Here is a 19,507-nt window from a genome sequence, read left to right as displayed (position 1 = left end):
GTTCATAGAAGGTTATTTTTATGTTAGGTTCACATTTTTAGAGGATGGGTTTCTCAACTGAACACTTGTAAGTAATGTTACCTGCTGCTCAGTTGCTTATTATGTGTAAAAAATGCAAATATTCTAGAACAGTAATCATTTGAAACTGCAACCTGAACACTTGGCCATCCAAGATCTGAAGTCTAGAATATGCTATTAAGGGTATGCTAGCTTTATAGATGTACAGCAAATAGAATAGCAAAAGGAAAAGGACTGTTTCAAAGAGAAATTCAACAACAAAAGGATGAGAAAGTGAGGATGGAAATATGTGTAGTGTAGGTAATGAAGTGTACATCTTGAAAGATGTGTGATGGAATAATGCATGAGACACAGGAAGAACAGCACCAAAAACCTTGAAGAATCTTTATTTAAATGAATCACAGAGTTAGATTTAAGTATAATTGGCAATACTCAAATTCTTAGCCATCAGACATTTCTGCTTGTGTAAATGTGTATGGTTTCCAAAATGGACAACCCAAATTTACAATTTACCAAAATGCTTTTCATCCTTTTGTGGAAAAAAAAAGTGCTGCTTGAGGTGTTCAGAAAGAAAGAAAATATGTATTTGGCTTTGTATCAGCATGGAAAAGAAGTGCAAAAACTCTACAAAGAACACCTTCAAATTCAGAGCCATGTTTATATACAGTGTATGGTTGACATTTTAGCTATATCTTTAAAGTTGTATTGATGAGATGCTATGACTGCCTTCACTGGTCCATTAAGTAGAACAGTAGAACATAGGATCATACCAGTAACGTGATTGCAACCATTAGTACAATTGCTAGAGAAAACTTGAACTGCTGTAATATGTGTAAACCAGGCATAAGATGCGTTGTCATATCACCTTTATCTTGCATACTGCACTGAGAGAACACATCTTCTGGGCTGGTCTAATGGATAGCCTTCTTCACTTGAAGAGTTTTAAGTTTTGGAAGTCCCCATCCTTGCTGGACATGCCGTATGATCCCTGAGTAGAGTTTCATATGTATTCATCACTGCTTATAAAAGCTGCAGAGGGTGTCCCGGTTGTATTTTGCCAGATGCTGCCTGCTTTCGTATCCCCTTGCAGCTGATTTTTCTGCGGTAGATTCTACCTCAAATGCTGGCTGCATCATGTTGGGGGTGGGCCATTGACATAGTGCAGCATTAGGTGAAAGGAACGTGCAAAGTTGTTGGCTTGATGGCAGGTGAAGTCGCGTGCACTGGCTGGAAACTGGCTGATGACTGCCAGCAGGATAACTAGCAGGAAGTGAACCAGAAAAGCTACTCTAAGTAGCAGTGCGATGGTTGGCCGTGTCCTTTGAGGTAAAACCTCTTCAGAACTGAAGGGATGGAAATTCAATCATTAGACCAAGAACACAGTATTACTTTGCACCTCATCTAATTTCAGCAATGCTCAGTTTCTCCCACCTTCAATTAAAGTTAACTACAGTGATGCTTACCTTGTTTCAATAGTAATGCTTACATCAGCTGAAGATTGGTGACCCTGCACCTGCTTCAGTGGACACTAAAAAATCAGAGAGGAAAAAATAACCAGATGGCAAAAATCAGTCTGTTTTCTTCACACTTTAATGACTTTGCTGGTCACTTGGCTAGCTACTACAATAGATACACATGTCCACAAAGCCTGAATTCACAGGTTCTCAGAATACTATTGTACCTGAAGGGATGGCTGTCTCCTCCGCTGACTGCTAGTTGCTGTTGAAGACGTTCGGAAAAAGTTCACCTCTTGCTGGCCAGAATGCTGACTGCAATTCTTTATTGCTACATTGTGACTTGGCTGAACAGGTAGACATTGATGATTACTTTTTAGGTCCTGAAGAAAAAAAAAATCAGATTTTTTTTTCGAAGTGTCTGAGCTGTCCCCAGTAGAAATTGTCTTTTGACTCATACCGGTGCAAATCCATCTAGAGGAGCCTGTGTGCATTTGACCGTGGGTTCAGCCTGTCCCAGCCACGCGCTGATTCTTTCTGGGTCAAAGCTCTCAAAGCAGGATGCAGTAGTTGTTTTGGATGGTAGGAAATCACCTTCAGGGAACAGAAAATGCAATGTATATAGATGGAGTCAAAACTAGGTCACTTATAGGCTGTTGGATTTGTACCACAGCTTTGAAGGTTTAATTTCATATTGTGCTTTTCATTAAAGGTGGAGTCCTGATTTTTAAAAACTGAAAACATCAGTCACAATGCTGCCGTCTGATTTCTTGTAATACTGGACAAGTGATTCCTCTGGGGTCTAATATTTTCATCCATCTGTGCATTTTTGAACACTTTTTTCTATTACAGGGTTGTGAAACTACCTTCATCCCTGGAGAGGATGCACATTCATCAGCCATTTAGATCTTTTGGATGTGGGAGGAAACCCACATGGAATACATGTAAGCAACACACAGTGAGTGACCAAAATCAAAATTGAACCTGGGTCTCTGGAACTGTGAGGCAGCAATGCTCGGCACCGCACCATCATGCCATACCCACTTGCTTTGAAACCTTTTAATTACTGTTGAATTTATTTTCCCCCTAATGTGCTGTGTTGGTATCACTTGTGGCCTGCTAACTGGAGGTCATGCGTACTGCCATAGTACATGCTGAATGTGACAAAGGGTTTAAAGGTGAAAAAACAAAAAAGAAAAGGGACTTGATTTTACATTGACAATTACTGATAGAGACACAGAAATAAATCCATACTGTGCATTCCTGGCATGCTGCCTGGACCATTTTATTCTTCTGGGTATATTTATAAATAATAATCGTGTGATCTATGGAACTAAAAAATTTTGATGCAAACACCTGAACCTGATAAATTAATGTATTAACTTATTTTAAATCTCACCAGCTTTGCTAATTATACACTCAGGAATAGTAATGGCGTGTGACTCTTTATAACACTCTGACTGAGTACAAAACTTGCAAAAGCAGTGGGTAATTAATCATCAAAAGCTGAAAGTGTTTACTTGTACAGTAGCAAGGCATGCATTAAAGGAATACTCCAAACAATTGTTTTTTTTTAATCTCATGTAATTTGTAGTGATGGCCAAGAAAAATTTTTAATCTCCTGTTTTCCTGCAGAAGAGTTTCTGGTACAATATGCACCTATGTCGACCTACAGCAAACATTAATCAAAATGTCCGTGGAAAAATCCCAAGACGTGACTTTTTCAGAGAGATACTTTCATGTCCCACAAGACGAGACTTTGTGCCAAGAGATTTAACCACACCTGGGGCCGGAAATAAAAGACGAAGAGTATATGACAAAGTAGAGCATCTTAAAGAATTCAAAAACGTTGGCGCAATACACATGCAGAGCAGGTTACAGATAATAAAAGTACTGAAATTCGAAAGTCTCAAAAAAATGATAGTAAAGTTTGCATTAGCGCAAACAGAAATTATTACTCGGTGAAATAACGGAACAGTGAAAAGAGATTGAATATATTGCTCGGATTTAAACTTTAAGTCAAGAGACTTGTAGATCATCTAATTTGTGTTGCCATTAGGGAAAAGTAGTGTTTCTTCCCAATGAAGAGGTGTATCCGCGAGAATTAAAAGATTTGTTGTTTGGTGAAAGTGAAATCCAGAGACTCAAAGTAGCTGACGTGTAGTGTAGGCTTTTTTGGGGTTGGTGAGCGAAGTGATACTAAAATATTGTTAAATAAATCACCTCTGGAAAATGGACAAGTGAGCTAAAATGGGTCTCTCAGAAATGCGAATGAGCTGATGAATTGTTGACCCATTTATGTTCACAGTGGTGTGCCAGTCTGAGGAAGTGCATACATGAACTGAGATTATGCCTGTTGAAGCATCCTTGATATAAACAAATATGAGGCATTTTCTATTCCTCTTGAAAACATAAGATTACATTTTTTTGGCCATCACAACAAACTACATGGGGTAAATAACATATTATCATTTTTGGGTAGAGTATTCCTTGAAATTACTAGAAAAAACTTTTAAAACATGTTTTGCGGTTAGCACTCGATACACCAGATTGTTTGTTCACACTCCAAGGGAAATGCCTTACTGTTCTTGCTTAAATGTGTAAAGCAGTCAAACCTCATTACAGTCAGACTGACCACAGGTCACTTAAGTCATTAATAGGTGTGACAAACGTTACCCGAAAAGGCCAATGCACAGTGGGCTCAATAGGAGTCAAGGGCTAAAACAAGGGGGTGTTTGAAATATAACGGCTTGCACACTTACCTGAAGTCTGTTGCGTATGGTTTTCACTGTTGCAGCACTCTTCTTTTTTCAAATTTTTCAAATTTAAGCTTTTTTCCTAAAGCACAGTTAATATGGTTATGTACTGCCTATGAAGTGTAATTTTATAAGAAGATAAAAGCAGTGGCATGCAGCATCCGGGTTGAAAAAACAGTACAGCTTCCCTCTGAACGCACAAAATAAATAAATTAAAGAGCTGGAGCTTGAAAGTGTAGAGGCAGTGGAGTTGGAGCCTGGAAAATCCATCACAAGACAGTATAATGGAGGTAGAAGCAGGTTAATAAGTAGATACAAAATGAAAGCTGTCCTAGGAATACAGCAGAGAAAACCAATCAGAATTCACAAGAGCTGGCTTATACAGTCGATCAACATTCAGAAAACACAAGGACGCTATCGTGTGTAAAGTGGCTCTCCCTTAGGAGTATTTAAACAAACCATGTGGCCCAAGGGAGAGGAATTTCTATGCTTTAGAAACGGAGAGATTTATTTTCTCTACATTATAAAATTTAGAGGCTGTTATAACTATTGGCAATTTAACTTAATTGGCAATTCTAAACTAGCATAGTGGAAGTGAGCGGGTTGGCTCTTTGTGCTCAAATTTCCCAGAAAACATTCCTGTCCCCATGACTCTGAATTAGACAAAGTGAGTGCAGGTAATCAACAGACGGATGGAAGGACACATAGCATCTCTCTGTCGTGTCATTGTTAAATTCCAAACCCACAGGATAAGTGGGATCTCTAAATTGGCCTGGTGATGGAATAGCAATCTAGTCCAGGGTTGAATCCTGCCTTGAGGGCAGTGCTGTTTGAAAAAAATGATTGAATGTAAAATTATTAGACATTATTAGCCAGATTAAAAGTAGGACAACAATGACAAATTCAATGTACAGCAAAAAGATAAAAACCAAAAAGGTTGAAATAATCCATCCATTCATTTTCTAAACCTTTTTAACCAGTAAAGGGTTGCTAGAACCAGCATTCTGATAAAAATCAAATTTGTTTTAAATTACTTTACACAGAATGAGAATGTATGGCCACTGCAAAGTCAGAGGTTTTCTATGTTTTTACTTCCTTTTTAGTCATATTCCGGTGTGTGTTTAGACCATAGTGTATGTGTGTATACAGTATGTCATTATCTATTTATTTCCTTAAAGAGCTTCTGTAAAAAGCCAAATTCCACCAGGGACAAGTAAAGATCTGTCTACTAATATAGGAAAGACATGATTGTGGCATATATTTACTGTAAATCGGGAACAAAGAAATGTTATCCTGATAAGTTACTGCTGTACAGATGGCAGATTGTTGGAGATGCGGAGGCTCACAGAGACTGAAATGACACAGACTGTGTGTAGAGTCTGGATTGTGAGTCAGTCTCATTCAGTTTATTTTTGTATAGTGCTCTTTACTGAGTACAGGCATAATTATGGAAAGAGTAGATAAAGTCACCGAGTAATTTGAAACTGATTAACATACATCGAGCCCAGCACTATCTGTTCCTTCATTAATTGTTGAACCGTGGCCAGATGATTCCTGTCACCATGCCCAAACGATGCACGTGTGTGGAAGGAAAACTTCCCAAAAATCACAGCCAAGAGCCCGCTTTCTTAAAATGAAGGTAGAGACTAATATTTCTCTGTTTCCTATTTAAGCATTTTTTCATGTCAGTGTTTTTATATTATGATCATTTAAGTGAAGCAATGCCTAGAACCCTGTAAACCCCATCTATACTTGTGTTCTTATGTTAGAACGAATCTGCAATGTCTTAAAATGCATTCAGATTTGCAGTTGACATTTCCTTCATTTATCCATTTTCCATACTTGCTTATTCCAAATTGTAAGACTGGGAATCGTATTAGTTGTATTAAAGTTGGGCAAAAAAAGGAAGGAGGGAACTAACTTTCCATGAGGTGTCAGCCCATCACTCACACCAAATCAGTTCAGAGTTGTCCCACATCTTTGAAAAACCAGGGGAACACTGGAAATCACGGGCAAAACACCACCACTGGCCATTTTTAGATGTCTGGAATTCATTCTTAGGTAATGGAAATGAATTATAACATAGTGCACATTTTGAACAATGACTTGTAAATAAGAACAACAAAATCAATTTTCTCATTGGAATGTGTTGCTTTCTTTAAAATGTATTTCATTGATATCAGAAATCCATTTTAAACCGTTTGAGATATCTGAAAGAGTATAAAAATTACTAGTAACGAGTCCACTTTCAAACATTAGAACACTCTAGACGAGAACAGGCCATTTAGCCCAATAAAGCTCGCCAGTCCTATCCACTTATTTCTTCAAAAAAACATCAAGTCAAGTTTTGAAAGTCCCTAAAGTCAACATGTCTCTTATAATTTCTGTCCATTTCAAGATATTTTGAAATATGAACTTGCTTTGTATTCTCAGTTGAGCTTCCTGCATTTTTAAATATATTTTAAACATGACAATGTAAAATGTAAAGCCCATTTCACAATATTTCTATCTCTTAAATGTCCAACATCTTTGATGCATTTTGCAGTAATCTTCAGATTTCTGAAATGTAAGTTAGTTTCACAATACTCTGTTTTAAAGTACTGAAAAAAAAATTGTTATCAGATCCCCTAATTATAAATCAGAGTTGTTGGGAGTGAGAGCACATGTTAGGGATCAACCCACTGAAAATACAGTTGTTAAAATGAATTCTCCTTCATTCTAACATAGAATTCAAGCCGTCTTCAAATTATATTTATAATAATACATCCGCTTTGTGATATCTAAAAATTGAACACTGGAAAAATTACCCATCAAAAACAAGGAAAAAAATGAAATGGTACTTGTTTTGCTTTTATTTAGCAAAATTTACTGGAAAAGATTTCTTAAAATAAGCTAAATCTGGACTTAATAGCTTGATTTAGTAACTTTTCACTTGCTCAAACTTCATTTTTTGCAGTGCATCCAAGACAGTTTCTGCCAAAAAAAGAAGGAATCTCTAATAATTATGACTTAGTAAACCTCAGAGCCCTGGTGAGTGTGTTTATTGCCTAACAAAAACGCAGGTATCTTTACTTCAATAAGATAAATATTGCGTTAGGTTGCTTGTTACTTTAAAAAGTAATCGGACTACGTAACGTGTTACTTTTAACGTATTACCCTACTGCTTTCGAGATTGTTTTGCCAAGTTTAGCACTGTATGTTTAGCTCATCAATATAAATTTAGCAACTTCTGAAGTATTTCTGAATATTTTAGCCAGAAGAAGGAATAATGCAATCACCTGAACATTTTCCTTTGGAAATGTATTTTGTAAGATGTTGCTGAAAGCTTGTGCAAATCATGGACTGGCTGACCGTGCAACAGACATGGGAAGACTACAAAATATTTAACAGTAACCCAGTTAAGAGTTTATATGGCCACATAATCTCATTATTTGTGGATAATCTACCTTTGATCATCAGGTTTCTCTGAGGCTAATCACGTGATTTCTGTATTTGGAATAAGGGTTTATGTGTCATTTTAGAAATCGGATTACTGTGCATAATATTGCAGTATATGTTAAAACATTAAATGTTAAAATGCACAGAACGTAAATCCAAAAATTGTAACTTAAATGTAATATCACTGGAGAATACTACAAAATGGACATGGATTATGTCAAGGGATCTCAAAGTGGGGGCGGCACGGTGGCACAGTGGGTAGCGCTGCTGCCTCGCAGTTAGGAGACCTGGGGACCTGGGTTCGCTTCCCGGGTCCTCCCTGCGTGGAGTTTGCATGTTCTGCCCGTGTCTGCGTGGGTTTCCTCCCACAGTCCAAAGACATGCAGGTTAGGTGGATTGGTGATTCTAAATTGGCCCTAGTGTGTGCTTGGTGTGTGGGTGTGTTTGTGTGTGTCCTGCGGTGGGTTGGCACCCTGCCCGGGATTGGTTCCTGCCTTGTGCCCTGTGTTGGCTGGGATTGGCTCCAGCAGACCCCCCGTGACCCTGTGTTCGGATTCAGCGGGTTGGAAAATGGATGGATGGATCTCAAAGTGTAGTTTCCATATCACAGCATGAATAGCAAGTTGAGATATCATGTGATATGTTTAAAGTTGCAGCCATTTTTAAGATTGAGGTGCTTCCAATAGCTGTAACATATTTGGCAGCACAGAGACTTTCTGTCTTTACCAAAATGTTACATTTTTTTTCTGTTTTGGAAGTCTACTGCAGGTTCAAACCTCCATCCCAAGGACTTGCATGCTACGCTAATCAGAAATTCTAAATTGGCCCTGTAATAGACCACCATTGCATCAAAAGATGGTTCCTGCTTTGTGCTTTGTTTTGTTTACTCATTCTCCAACTTTTGAGTGTGTACTGATTCTGACAGTATTTGTCAGCTCCTAAAGATCAGCCACAGCCCTCATTTTCAAAGAAGAAAAATCCAATTTAAATGGATAATGACAGTTTAGGATTTGACGGTTGTTTCCTGCTTGGTTATTATTCTAGAAGCAAACTATAACTGTTAAAGAGAAGTGTAATGCTATATTCAAACATGATTTTGTGCATCTCTAATGTGATCAGATTAGAACAGAGAGAAATCATCAAAATGAGCAAACATTAATACACGCACACCTATAAAACAATACCAGAACTGCACCACAGCATTATCAAAACTTCACTCTGCTAGCAGCCTATGGCAGCAGTTCTCAAACTGTTCTTGATTGCGTGGTAAACCGGGGATAAAAAGAATATAAGTTTAATATGAAACTGTGCTCTGTGCAAATATTTTAAATCTTCTTTTCTTCTCACATGTACAGCTAACACAAAGCCAGATTTAGTACAGGGACCCAGCATTTAGAACTGCTAGGCAAGCTTTTTAAGACAAGACAAGTTAAGGACAACTGCGAAATGGGCATTGTACTATTTCTGTGTGTCACAGTCATCATGACATTAGATCTTCTTTTCCTTGTTTGGAATGGCATGATTTACCTAAGTGGGGGCCTGCACATGAAGAAAGAGTATAAAGCCTTGGAACATTGCCCGGCACACCTTTGAAGCCGATGGACGGACGGATGGAAGATAATGTCATCCGATCCGGAAAATCCTTCCAACACAGTGACCAAAATGGCAGACTCTACACAAGGTCTTGTCATGGCTTCCTCGTCCGTTACGCCGCGTAAACCGTCAATAAAGAAAGCTAAGTTATTTCTCCCATGTGATTTCTTACCGCCGTATCACTAAGGGAGGGGTATCACCTTTTTATATTGTATCTATATCATTTCGGGTTATGTAACATGCCGCAATTACAAAAGAACTTATTCCAACCAGGCAGCTAGCGCCCCCTGCTGCATTCACTGGGCAGGGTGGAGTTTCTCTCCGCGTTATTATTACTTACATCATGGCACCATTTGAGGACCACTGGTTTCTTATCATATGAGAAATACACATAACAGTATTTGAAAATAGTGTTAACAGTTCACTTTAACAGTTATGGTTTGCTCATGACTAAGTGTATATATTTTGATTTTCAGTGGTATAGTTTGTTATCATTCTAGAATAATTATAAAAGCTGTTGTTTGGCATTCACACTGTCAATTTAACTCTACTCCATCTGCTTCAAAGTGTAGTATAGCACCTTGTAATCTAGAGATATGAGTATAAAAATATGTACACTTGGCTTCTGCACCATGTGCCAAGTAGCGCGTCAAGGTACAACTCTGTGATGCTTGAAGTAGCACAAAAATGCTTTTAGTTCACTTTCCGTGTCAGATTAATTTTCTTAGCCCTTTTACTGGGATATCACCTAATGTTATGCTAGTGTATTTTATGTAGATTGGTCTGCTCAGGCAGTTATGTCAAACACATGTACCGATAACCGTGGACTCATTGTAGCCCATCAGTGTATGTGCACGTTTGACAGAGTAAGAGCACACGATGAACATCACTCTCCTCACCAAGTCATAGCCATCCTCCCGGGAGATCATGCGCTGGTGACAAGACCAGCCAGTGAATGAAAACATGAGGGACAGCGACAGTGTCAAGAAAAAGTGCCATTATTTTTTTTATTTTGTCTTAAGTAGTCATCTAGTGGGGTGCCCCAGTGGCAGAGGACTTAGCATAGCTACTTCACAGTTAGAGTCTTCAGTTTAAATGGCCCAGTTGCTGACTATGTGGAGTTTGCATGTTCTCCCCTGTGCTGTGGTGGGTTTTATTTTCCCCCAAATATGTGATTGCTAGGTGAACTGGTAACTGTAAATTGTTCTTTGTGGACATGAGCATGAATGTGTCCAATAATGACCATGATGCTGCCAGCATAGGCTTTCATCCCTGCAGCCTTGCAACGTGTTAATCACATTTGATAGTGAATGGATGGATTTGTTCTTTTTAAGCTTGTATTTATGGTGTAGATGTCATTGTCTGCTGCCTCACAGCTCCAGGATGAGACTGAGAATAAATCTTAACCCAGTTGTGGTGGGTGTGGAGTTGTCTGTGAGGGCTTTACTCCAAGTATTGTGGTTTCCCTCCTACACCCACAAGTATGTTTTAAGGTAACTGCCACCTCTAAATTATTTTAGTATGGGTGTGTGCCCTGTGACAGACTGGCACCCCATTCAGGGTTAGTTCCTGCACTGCTGCCAGGATCTTGATCTCTCTTAACCGTAAAGGCCATGTCACATTACATGACATTTCCAGTTATAGCAAGCTGGGTGCAGTCAGGGCACACTTTCATGACCTCCAGTTGCATAGGGTGACATACCCAGTGACTCGGTCCAAGTGTTCCGTGACTTCCCCTGATTAAATCAAACAAGTTTTGCTTTTAGTCCTAAAGGTGGGCTATGTGTGCCTGAGAGATGAGAGCCAATGATTGATCATTTGGAGGTACAATGCATAAATGAGTGAGGAATAAGGAACACAGGGATTTTAGACCTCTTTAGCACAGAGACCTGCCTGTGTGATGTCAACATGTTTTTTGTACCACAACAGAATGGAAAAAAAGAAAGAAGGCTGTAGCAGAAGTTGCTGCACTTGTAAATCTCTTGTACAGCACCAACTCCATCAGGCAGCACGTTAGTGGCTGTCACGAAAAGGAGTGAGCATGAGATTCTTTGGAAGTCTGAAACTGCTGAACATGCCCAGCAATTTCTACTCATATAAATTGACATGCTGAGGTGATGAGATCCCCTCAATCCAGAAGTCATGTAATGTGACATCGGCTTAAAAAGCATCAAGAAACAAATGAATGGATGAATTAGGTTTGGGGTTTAGGGTTACATTTGTAATATAAAGTGCATCAGTTATTGTGAATGTATCACTTGTTAAGTGGTTATGTTGTATTTTACATTTTTTTGCTAAATGGTCCTTAAAATTCAACCAAGTACAAAGCCAGAGAGAGAGAACATGTCTAAGCAATTAAGAGTCACTGGCAAGAGCAGCAGACCATTACAGTTTAAGACCATGTCACATGGTGCGACTTTTCCAACAATTTTCAATTGCACATTTCATGTACATAGTTTTAGCGAATCGGAAACTGTCAGTGTTGCGCTCCAGTGAAGTCAGTTACCTAATGTGACATACCCAACAACTCACACCAACCTATCTGCAACTTGCTCTGATGAAAATCCAAAAGGTTTGCTATTCTCATTTGTCTCTAGCGGCTCTGTGTGCACAAGAGCTGACAACACATCCAGAATAACAATTCATAAAATGAAGTGGCTAGGTGGACTGGTGTTGCTAAACTGGCCTTGCTGTGTAAGTTTGGAGTGTGTGTCTGTGTGTGTGAATATGTGATGGACTGGCGACCTGGCCAAGGGTTGATCTTGCGTTGCACCCCATGCTCAGCCCCCCACAACCCTGCTCAGGTTTTAAGCATGCTTAAAAAATGGTATGGTCTGATGTAATAAAGAGTCAAGGAAAAAGAATGGAAAAAGGGGCCGAGATGGCAGCTGAGCTCACTGTACTTGTTAACCCTTCGTACAACACCGGCTCCATCAGGCACCATGTTACTGGCACCGAGATCACCAACAGGTTGGCAAGTCTGACAGACCCCATGACTAGAATCCGTTTAATTTGACATCAGTTTTAATAAAGCAGTCTAAGCTAACAAAACTAGCGGCACAAGCAAGTCCAAAAGAATGGAGCTCATTTAAGCAGAAGTAAGATGGAGGGAGAGACCAAAGATGCAGGATGAAAAGCAAGAAAAAAAAAATCATCTCACATCCAGCAGGGGCCTCACAGAATTCAACGAGTGGCACTCTTCTTTTAGGAGGGAATCTTCCTGAAGATGCCATCCTCTAATGAGTGACTCTTCCCGGAGATGCCATCCTACAAACACAAGGGTGATGACTGAGCACTAGTTGAACAAAGCATCTAGGTCCTCACCATGTCATCTTGACTTACCTTGAGTGGAACTAAAATAGGAAGAGTCGGCATCGTCATGCGAGCTGGAGCCACCAACATCCACAGAGGGATCCCACTCGAGTGCCAGAGAGTCAAGGTAGGACCCACCTCCACCGGCACATGAGCGATCTTCTGAAGATCCATTCCGATCACAAATTCCTTCATCATCCCAGACATCTGAGAGGGTGGTGCAGCCAGATAGTCCCTCGGAAAAGCAATCGTCTTCAAAGACCTAGAAAGAAGGAGAGGACAATCTTTGGGATAAAGGGACAAAACATGGAGAAAGTGAATGGCCCAAATTAGCCTGAAAGTGAGTTTGGCACCGACCAGTCTCATGCTGAGGAGGCGAGTATGGAGCCGTCCTACTCCCTCAAATACTCTGACACAGTACTGGAGTAGATCTTGCATCTCCTCTTCAATTTCCACCGCATCAAATGGCTCACTGCGCATGATGAGGCCCTCTCCACATTCCAGCCAACCATTTAGCCGCTCAGCATTCTGCTCTACAGTTTGCTGGAAGGCCTGAAGAACAGGTAAAACCTCTGATTTATTCAAGGGTGCTGCTTATTGTTCAAATGATCAAAATTCAAGGGGTCTAGATGGAAGGCTTTGCGTTTTGAATTTGAAAGGACACTAAACAAGGTTAAACTCTCCTACCTGCAACTGCTTGACTTTATCTGCAGAGTTACAGCCAGAGAAGTGCTCCACCTCCGTAAGCCTCAAGTTCATCTCGGCCAGCCAGATGTTGATATCCCCCCGCTCCCTCTCAAAGTCCTCCCGGAGGCTAACAAAGTGCTGCGGGTTGACATCAAGTACTCACGTTAACAACTAATGCTCATCTTCTTTGGTCAAGCGGGTGCAGGAGAGAGCACGGGGTGGCAGAAATACAGAACAGTAAAAATAGAAAGATGAATGAGTGGACTAGATACAGAAGAGCAATGTATGAAGATACCTGGAGTCTTCTGCAGATGCAGCTGATGTACTTGTTTAGAGCTTCCCATCTCTGGTTGCTGGTTTGTATTCTCCCGTGCAGTTGGTCCCAGCCCCACAGTCCCGGGGTATGAAGCACATGCCAGTACTGCCTGTCAATGAGCTCCAGGTCACATAAGCGGTTCCGAACCTCCACCTGCAGAACCTGGAAGAATAAAAGAAGAGCTCAGTCTTCACCATGTGGACGGAGAAATGCAGTGTAGATATGGTGAGAGAATTTAGAACATCCTCACCTCAAACTTCTTCAGTTCCTCCTTTGCCAAGCTGTAGGAAATCAGAGAAGACTTGGTACTGGCTGCCTGACTCTCTGCCCTGCGTAGCCAGTCTTCAAATGTCGAATACTTGTGCATGAACTCGTGCCAGAGCTGCCATTCATGTTCCCATCTGCAAAAGTAAATGGAGCACATATGACCACCACTTTACGCTCCACAAAGCACCCCAGTCATTACCATACTGCCATGTTCACTCACTGGATACGCCTTTCCACAGACTGGATGCAGATAGTCTTTGTCTCTAACTCTGCTTCGGGATGCAAGCTCTGGCTGTAGGCAGTGGGTAGCAGATGGGGATCATCTGAGCCGATATCCACCAAATTCCACGAGTTGCCTTTGATCTCCAGGAGGCAAGCCGAGTTACCAGGATGTCTGGCTGTGGGTGGAGAGTCGAGACTTGGTCGTGAACCATCACACGTCTCTCCTTCTAGCCCTGACAAAGCATTTTCAGCACTCTGAGGGGACGTGGATGACCTAGTGCCTTCTTCCAACATCTTTTTCTTCCATCAGTAGCTCTGCAGGAGAGAACAGCAAGTAGACCTCATCTCAAATAGTGCATTGCAAATGAAAGTGAAAGTCCTTTTTTCCAGAAGCCAATGCGAGCGGAAACTACGGGTATTTGTTGGGCACCCCTCACCTTTAACCCATTTGACCAACCAGCAGATGTCACGAACACCATTCTCTGCTCACTGTCTTGTCCGTCAAAATGGCCACGTGCACATTTGTTGCCTTCTTGGTCTCAAATCTCGCTATCAGTCAGGGTAAACATGCCAAGTGGCCAAAGGTCAGGCAGTGAAAACAGTCTGTGGTTTTGTGCAGCTGGCAGCGAGTCTGCAAAGTTGCAGTCCCTGATAACTGAGATCAAAGGTATGATGGGCATGTGGAACGCATGGATGTACAATATAATGGAAAAGATAGTCAAGCTAGAGGCATCTACAGTGGAGAAGACCTTTGTTTTCCTGTATCCTGGGGCTTTATCAGGGTAGAAGGGTGTCTGTCTCTTTAAATTAAAAAGCTGCATGACTGAACATATTTGCATTAAACATTTTCCACAGCCTGGCAGTAAACAAGGAAGTGCGCACAGGTAGCAGGGAGGAGCCCCGTCTTTATGGCACCATCATTAACTCCTAAGGTTTCATCCAAGCAGGTGAATGGACAAATCACAGCCTCGCTACTGCTAAAGAGACTTGGCGTCCGAACAAAGCCCACGACAACCAACTGGGTTGGGTGGAGCTGTAGAATGGACTTCAGGTACCCGCCTTCATCGCCCGCCCTCAAACCCCTCCACAATGCAAAGGGACTCCTGAATGGAAGCAGACAGGTTCAGATCATTGACTTGATTGCTACCCTGAGCTGTGGCCAGTTCACAATGTGAAGTTTCAGGCACATCCTGAAGCCCCAAAACACTGTCATGACACCCCCACCCCATGGGGGTAATGCACAGATTTCTACAGTCCCCATCTGCCAAGCACTGTAAGTAAAACTGCATTTAAGGAGCACATTTAAAACAACTTGAGGCTGCGCAAAGTGCTGTAGGGAATGAAATTAACACAAGTAACAGCACACAAGAAAAGATAAGCGAGATAAGACATGGAGATTAATACAAAAAAACAAAACACGCAGTACCAGAGGCAAAAGCAATAACATTTAGGATCAGGCAATAGAAACGTGGTGGCCGTAGCTTTAAAAACCTTCAGATGAAAGTGAACTAATGTCCAATCTGGGTGCCATAATTGACAAGCCACTGTCACCCTTTGAATTCAATCTGAGGTGTGGAACTTCAGTTGACTGCAGCGATCTGCCAGGGCAGCAGGGTATAAGAAGCTCAGAAATGTCGCCTGGCACAACATATTCAGCAATGTTTGGTTTTGCCCCAGGAATCCCACTCATTGATGCACACAACTACTTCCTAGACGTTATTTACCCCACCCTTGGACGGGTTTTCTTTTAATGCTCCGTCTCCTCTGATCTGTTTGCCTGGCACCTTTTTTGCACATTCACCTACACTGCCCCCTCATCTTCTCTGGACACAAGTCTGTCACTTTCTGTTTTCATTGTCCATTGATGTTCTTCTTTTCATGCTTGGATGACAGTTTCCTTTTATCACAACCCTTTATCCTTCCATCAGTCTGTGCTTTTCTTTTCTTTCTGATTGGGGGGAATTACATGGTATGGGTGGGCACTGTTGGGCTACACGGTTCCTTCTTAATTTGCTTTGTTTAAAAAATATTATCAGGGTTTGGCCATGGAGTGCATTAAAAACAAACGATACGACTTTAAACTGGACCCGGTGACACACTGGAAACCAGTGAAGAGAAGCCAGGACTGCTGATAGGTGGTCTCTTTTTCTTTTTACCTTTGAGCTGCAGCATACAAGCTAAAGAAGACTGATTGAATCCCGTATACAGTGAGTTGCAATAATCTAATCGTAAGTGATAAAGGTGTGGATGAACAAAGTACGACTAGAAAGGAACGACTCCATTTTGGCATCATAAACTGGGTCTTTACCACAGAGCTGACTTGCTTATCAACTTTGAGGTCACTGACAAAAATGAGCGTCTGGCTTTACAAATGGTGGGAACTGACCAAAATCAATCGAAGATAGGCAGACCACCGGTCCTTCTCTTCTTCACCCCCCCTGAACACCTTCTATCATCCTGTCCCATGGGTTCACCAGTCAATGCTTTGCTGGTTTCTGTCGTTCACTCCAGGGGACCAGATGGTATTAGCTGGAATCTCCGAGTGTCTCAATGAAAATTACAACTTGGAAGAAGGAGTACCACCTCCAGGTCAACCCTGCAAAGATAGACTTACTTGTCATCCCTCCCTCCACATCCATCTATTCAACAACCCGTCTCTGTTCGGCTCGAGCATCTGCCAAATCAGTGCACCACCTTGAGGTGGTGATTGATAATAATAATCCTTCACATTTATATAGCACTTTTCTCACTAGTCATAGCACTTTGCAAACTCCGTGCCAGGAGACCACGGGATGTGAATCCATGATCCAGCACTACCCACCTCCAGATGTCCTTCAGAGACTGATTTTGCAATGCTCTCTGTCTTGCAGATTCACTCTGTACAATGCTCACAAGATCAGACTCTTCAGTATCAAACAGAATATGCAGGACAACTCCTCGTCCAGGCTTTGGTCTTGTAACATCTGGACTGCTGTAGCTCTCTGCTGGCAGGAGTACTGAGATGTGTCACCAGGCCGCTGCAGATGATTCAAAATGCAGTGACATCTGGTTTTCAGCCAGCTAAATGGACACATGTCCCTCCTCTTTTCAGATCATTATAATGGCTCCGTGTAGCAGTACACATTAACTTCAAATCTTTGATGCTTGCCTACGGAGCAGTCAATGGGTCAACACCTATGTGTATGAAGACACTTCTGAGGTCCTATGATCCTCCTCGACCACTCACGTGTGCTGATGAACAGCGCCATGTGATGCCCCCTCTGTGTGGTATTAAATCTCAGTCCAGAATCTTTTCATGTGTAGCTCCTCCCTGGTGGAACGAGTTGCCCACCTTCATCCGAAATTCTAAACCCCCTCAATGTGTTTAAGAAACTTTTGAAGACTCTCTTGTTTGGTGAATTTCTGTCTGAAAGGCTGTTAGGTTTGTAACCTTGGAATTGAAACTCACTTGTGTTTTGTTCTGAGCTCTTCGCTTGTGGTTGTCAATTTTCGTATCCTTGTTCTGTAACACTTGTTCCCAAACAGTCTCCCAGGCTGATGCTTACTCCATTATGTTGACCTGCTTTGTAAGTCGCTTTGGACACAAACTTCTGCTAAGCCAATAAATGTAAATGAGATATCTATTGGGATGATACACAACAGGCCCTGCCCCAAAGTTCTGAAAATGGCACAGCCCACCTTGCCGACTAGTATGGGCTGCCCAGGCCCTGTACTCACAGCCTGGCATTTACATATTGTGGTTTAACATCTACATGCTGTCCACTGGGATCAAACCAACAGGCCCATTTACTCTCCAGCTCCTCCTTCTCCTCCTCCCCACTCAAGACTGAAGTAGAACTGTTATTGTCACAAGAGAACAAAGCAAACAAAGCCAAGAAGCATTTCCTTCAGATCCCTGGAGCTCTAAGACACTTGATCCCGCAGTGGCAATGAGGGTTGCTTGGCAACCCTGGTGAGTGGCCTCACCTGGGCCTCAATCAAACCTCCATCTCTCATTGGATGTCTGGATAAACGACGGGGGCACGTGAATTTGGCACAGCTTCAGAAAGGTGCAACAATCATCAGGGACTGATGTCCTCTGCACCAGGGCAGCACCCCTAAATGCCTAGTTTGCTGCGCAGTTGGCACTCTCAAAGTCCAGGGGCCATACTGAGGTGATCTCATGATGGGTTAGGGGGTACCAATTCCATTCATCATAAGATGACAGGAGAAAACGAACTGCATACTCGGAAATGTCCACAGAGATTTTCTGTGAGTTAAGAGCCTGGCAGCAGTGGGAGTGCCAGCGCTAACGCCAACAGGGCAGGACGTGCACATCACCCAGATATGCGCCATAAATAAACAGGCATCGCGCAGGTGCACTCTCGCTAACCTACGTTCATGTTTCGTATTCCATTGTATTTCACACTTATTCCACACATATTCCTTTTTATTTCACCCTTCTCCCAAAAACTAAGTAGAAAGCAGTGTGCTTTCAGGCAAACCCAGAAGATGCAGCGGTGAGTTTAGACGAGCACACTCACTCACTCACGCACACACAAAACAGCTGGCAGCTTGGATACGTGATGGCCCCTCCTGGAGTGACCCGCGCAAACTCACCTGTTTCAAGACACGCGAAGGACTCCGGCGTCCGGGCAGGCTCGGTGGTCGCCACTGGGTGCGCATCTCTGTAGGGTGCGGCGCCGTTGTTTCGCTCTTCTTTAACCCCCCGATCTTCGATTGTTCTCTGCTCCTAAGCTTTCGCTCTTTCCCACACCTTGTTCGCAGGTGCATGACGTAATCCGCGTGACCACGCCTCCTCGAGGGTTTCTGTGTACCGCCTATTGATTCCCCACGCCTCCCAAAAGATCGGCAGACTGATGTGTGGCTCACAGCTCGTCGCAGCTCGTCGTGGGTCACGCGTCCCACTCCTCTGTGGATTTGATATCCAATACTTTACATTGGCTGACGCTTTTATCCAAGGCGACTTACAACACTTGAGATACAATCGGCTGCATTTATTTTACCAGTTGGCGTACAGGCAAGCGAAGTGACGTACACGTGATCACAGAGTGCCAGTAACAGGACTTGAACCCACAACTTTAGAGATTGAAATCCCACGCCTTAACCACTACACCTTAGCGTAGTGTGGGCCTCCCTCACCCGTTCAGATCGTCATCACTGCCCCTAAACTTGAGTCGTTTTATCATCAATGTCTAATTGTATTACTTCTCAGTAAATTGTGACGTACTTTGTAAAAGGAGTTACGAGAGCGAGTCAAATGAAAACCTGAAGTATTTTTTTCATAATTTATTGTAGCAAAGGTGTCATATGCAACAGTGTCATTTTTCTACGTAATCTCCATGGAGTTCGATACAAATCCTCCATCTTACAAAGTGCGTGGATTCGTCTATACTGAATAAAAATGGCTTTTGGTGTTATTTTTAATAGTTAGGTGGTTACAC

The 19,507-nt window shown here is 42.0% G+C and overlaps 1 protein-coding gene across 1 annotated transcript; it reads right to left on the bottom strand.

Annotated features, from left to right (window-relative positions):
- Window positions 1-388: 388 nt before the first annotated feature.
- si:ch211-137a8.2 (uncharacterized protein LOC777613 homolog) lies at window positions 389-18,896 on the bottom strand. The gene is made up of 13 exons (XM_028824136.2): window positions 18,663-18,896; window positions 14,062-14,378; window positions 13,825-13,975; window positions 13,554-13,736; window positions 13,259-13,396; window positions 12,929-13,123; window positions 12,602-12,833; window positions 12,420-12,526; window positions 4,235-4,310; window positions 1,933-2,066; window positions 1,700-1,855; window positions 1,482-1,546; window positions 389-1,361 (listed from the first exon to the last, which is right to left on the bottom strand). Exons 2-13 carry the CDS (start codon window positions 14,355-14,357, stop codon window positions 1,151-1,153), a joined length of 1,944 nt encoding a protein of 647 aa, XP_028679969.2. The 5' UTR covers window positions 14,358-14,378; window positions 18,663-18,896; the 3' UTR covers window positions 389-1,150.
- Window positions 18,897-19,507: the final 611 nt, after the last annotated feature.

This window comes from Erpetoichthys calabaricus, chromosome 18 (genome assembly GCF_900747795.2).
Source record: "Erpetoichthys calabaricus chromosome 18, fErpCal1.3, whole genome shotgun sequence".
In the NCBI taxonomy this organism is placed as follows: domain Eukaryota; kingdom Metazoa; phylum Chordata; class Cladistia; order Polypteriformes; family Polypteridae; genus Erpetoichthys; species Erpetoichthys calabaricus.
This window is presented reverse-complemented; position numbering and strand designations above follow the sequence as displayed.

Bases quoted from the DNA above. Each gene is read 5' to 3' on its own strand.
- si:ch211-137a8.2 (XM_028824136.2), bottom strand. From the start codon at position 14,357: ATGTTGGAAGAAGGCACTAGGTCATCCACGTCCCCTCAGAGTGCTGAA. The intron at 2,067-4,234 runs GTAAGTGTGCAA...TGTTCCCTGAAG, and splicing joins CCATACGCAACAGACTTCAG to GTGATTTCCTACCATCCAAA. The intron at 1,362-1,481 runs GTAAGCATCACT...CCATCCCTTCAG, and splicing joins AGCATTACTATTGAAACAAG to TTCTGAAGAGGTTTTACCTC.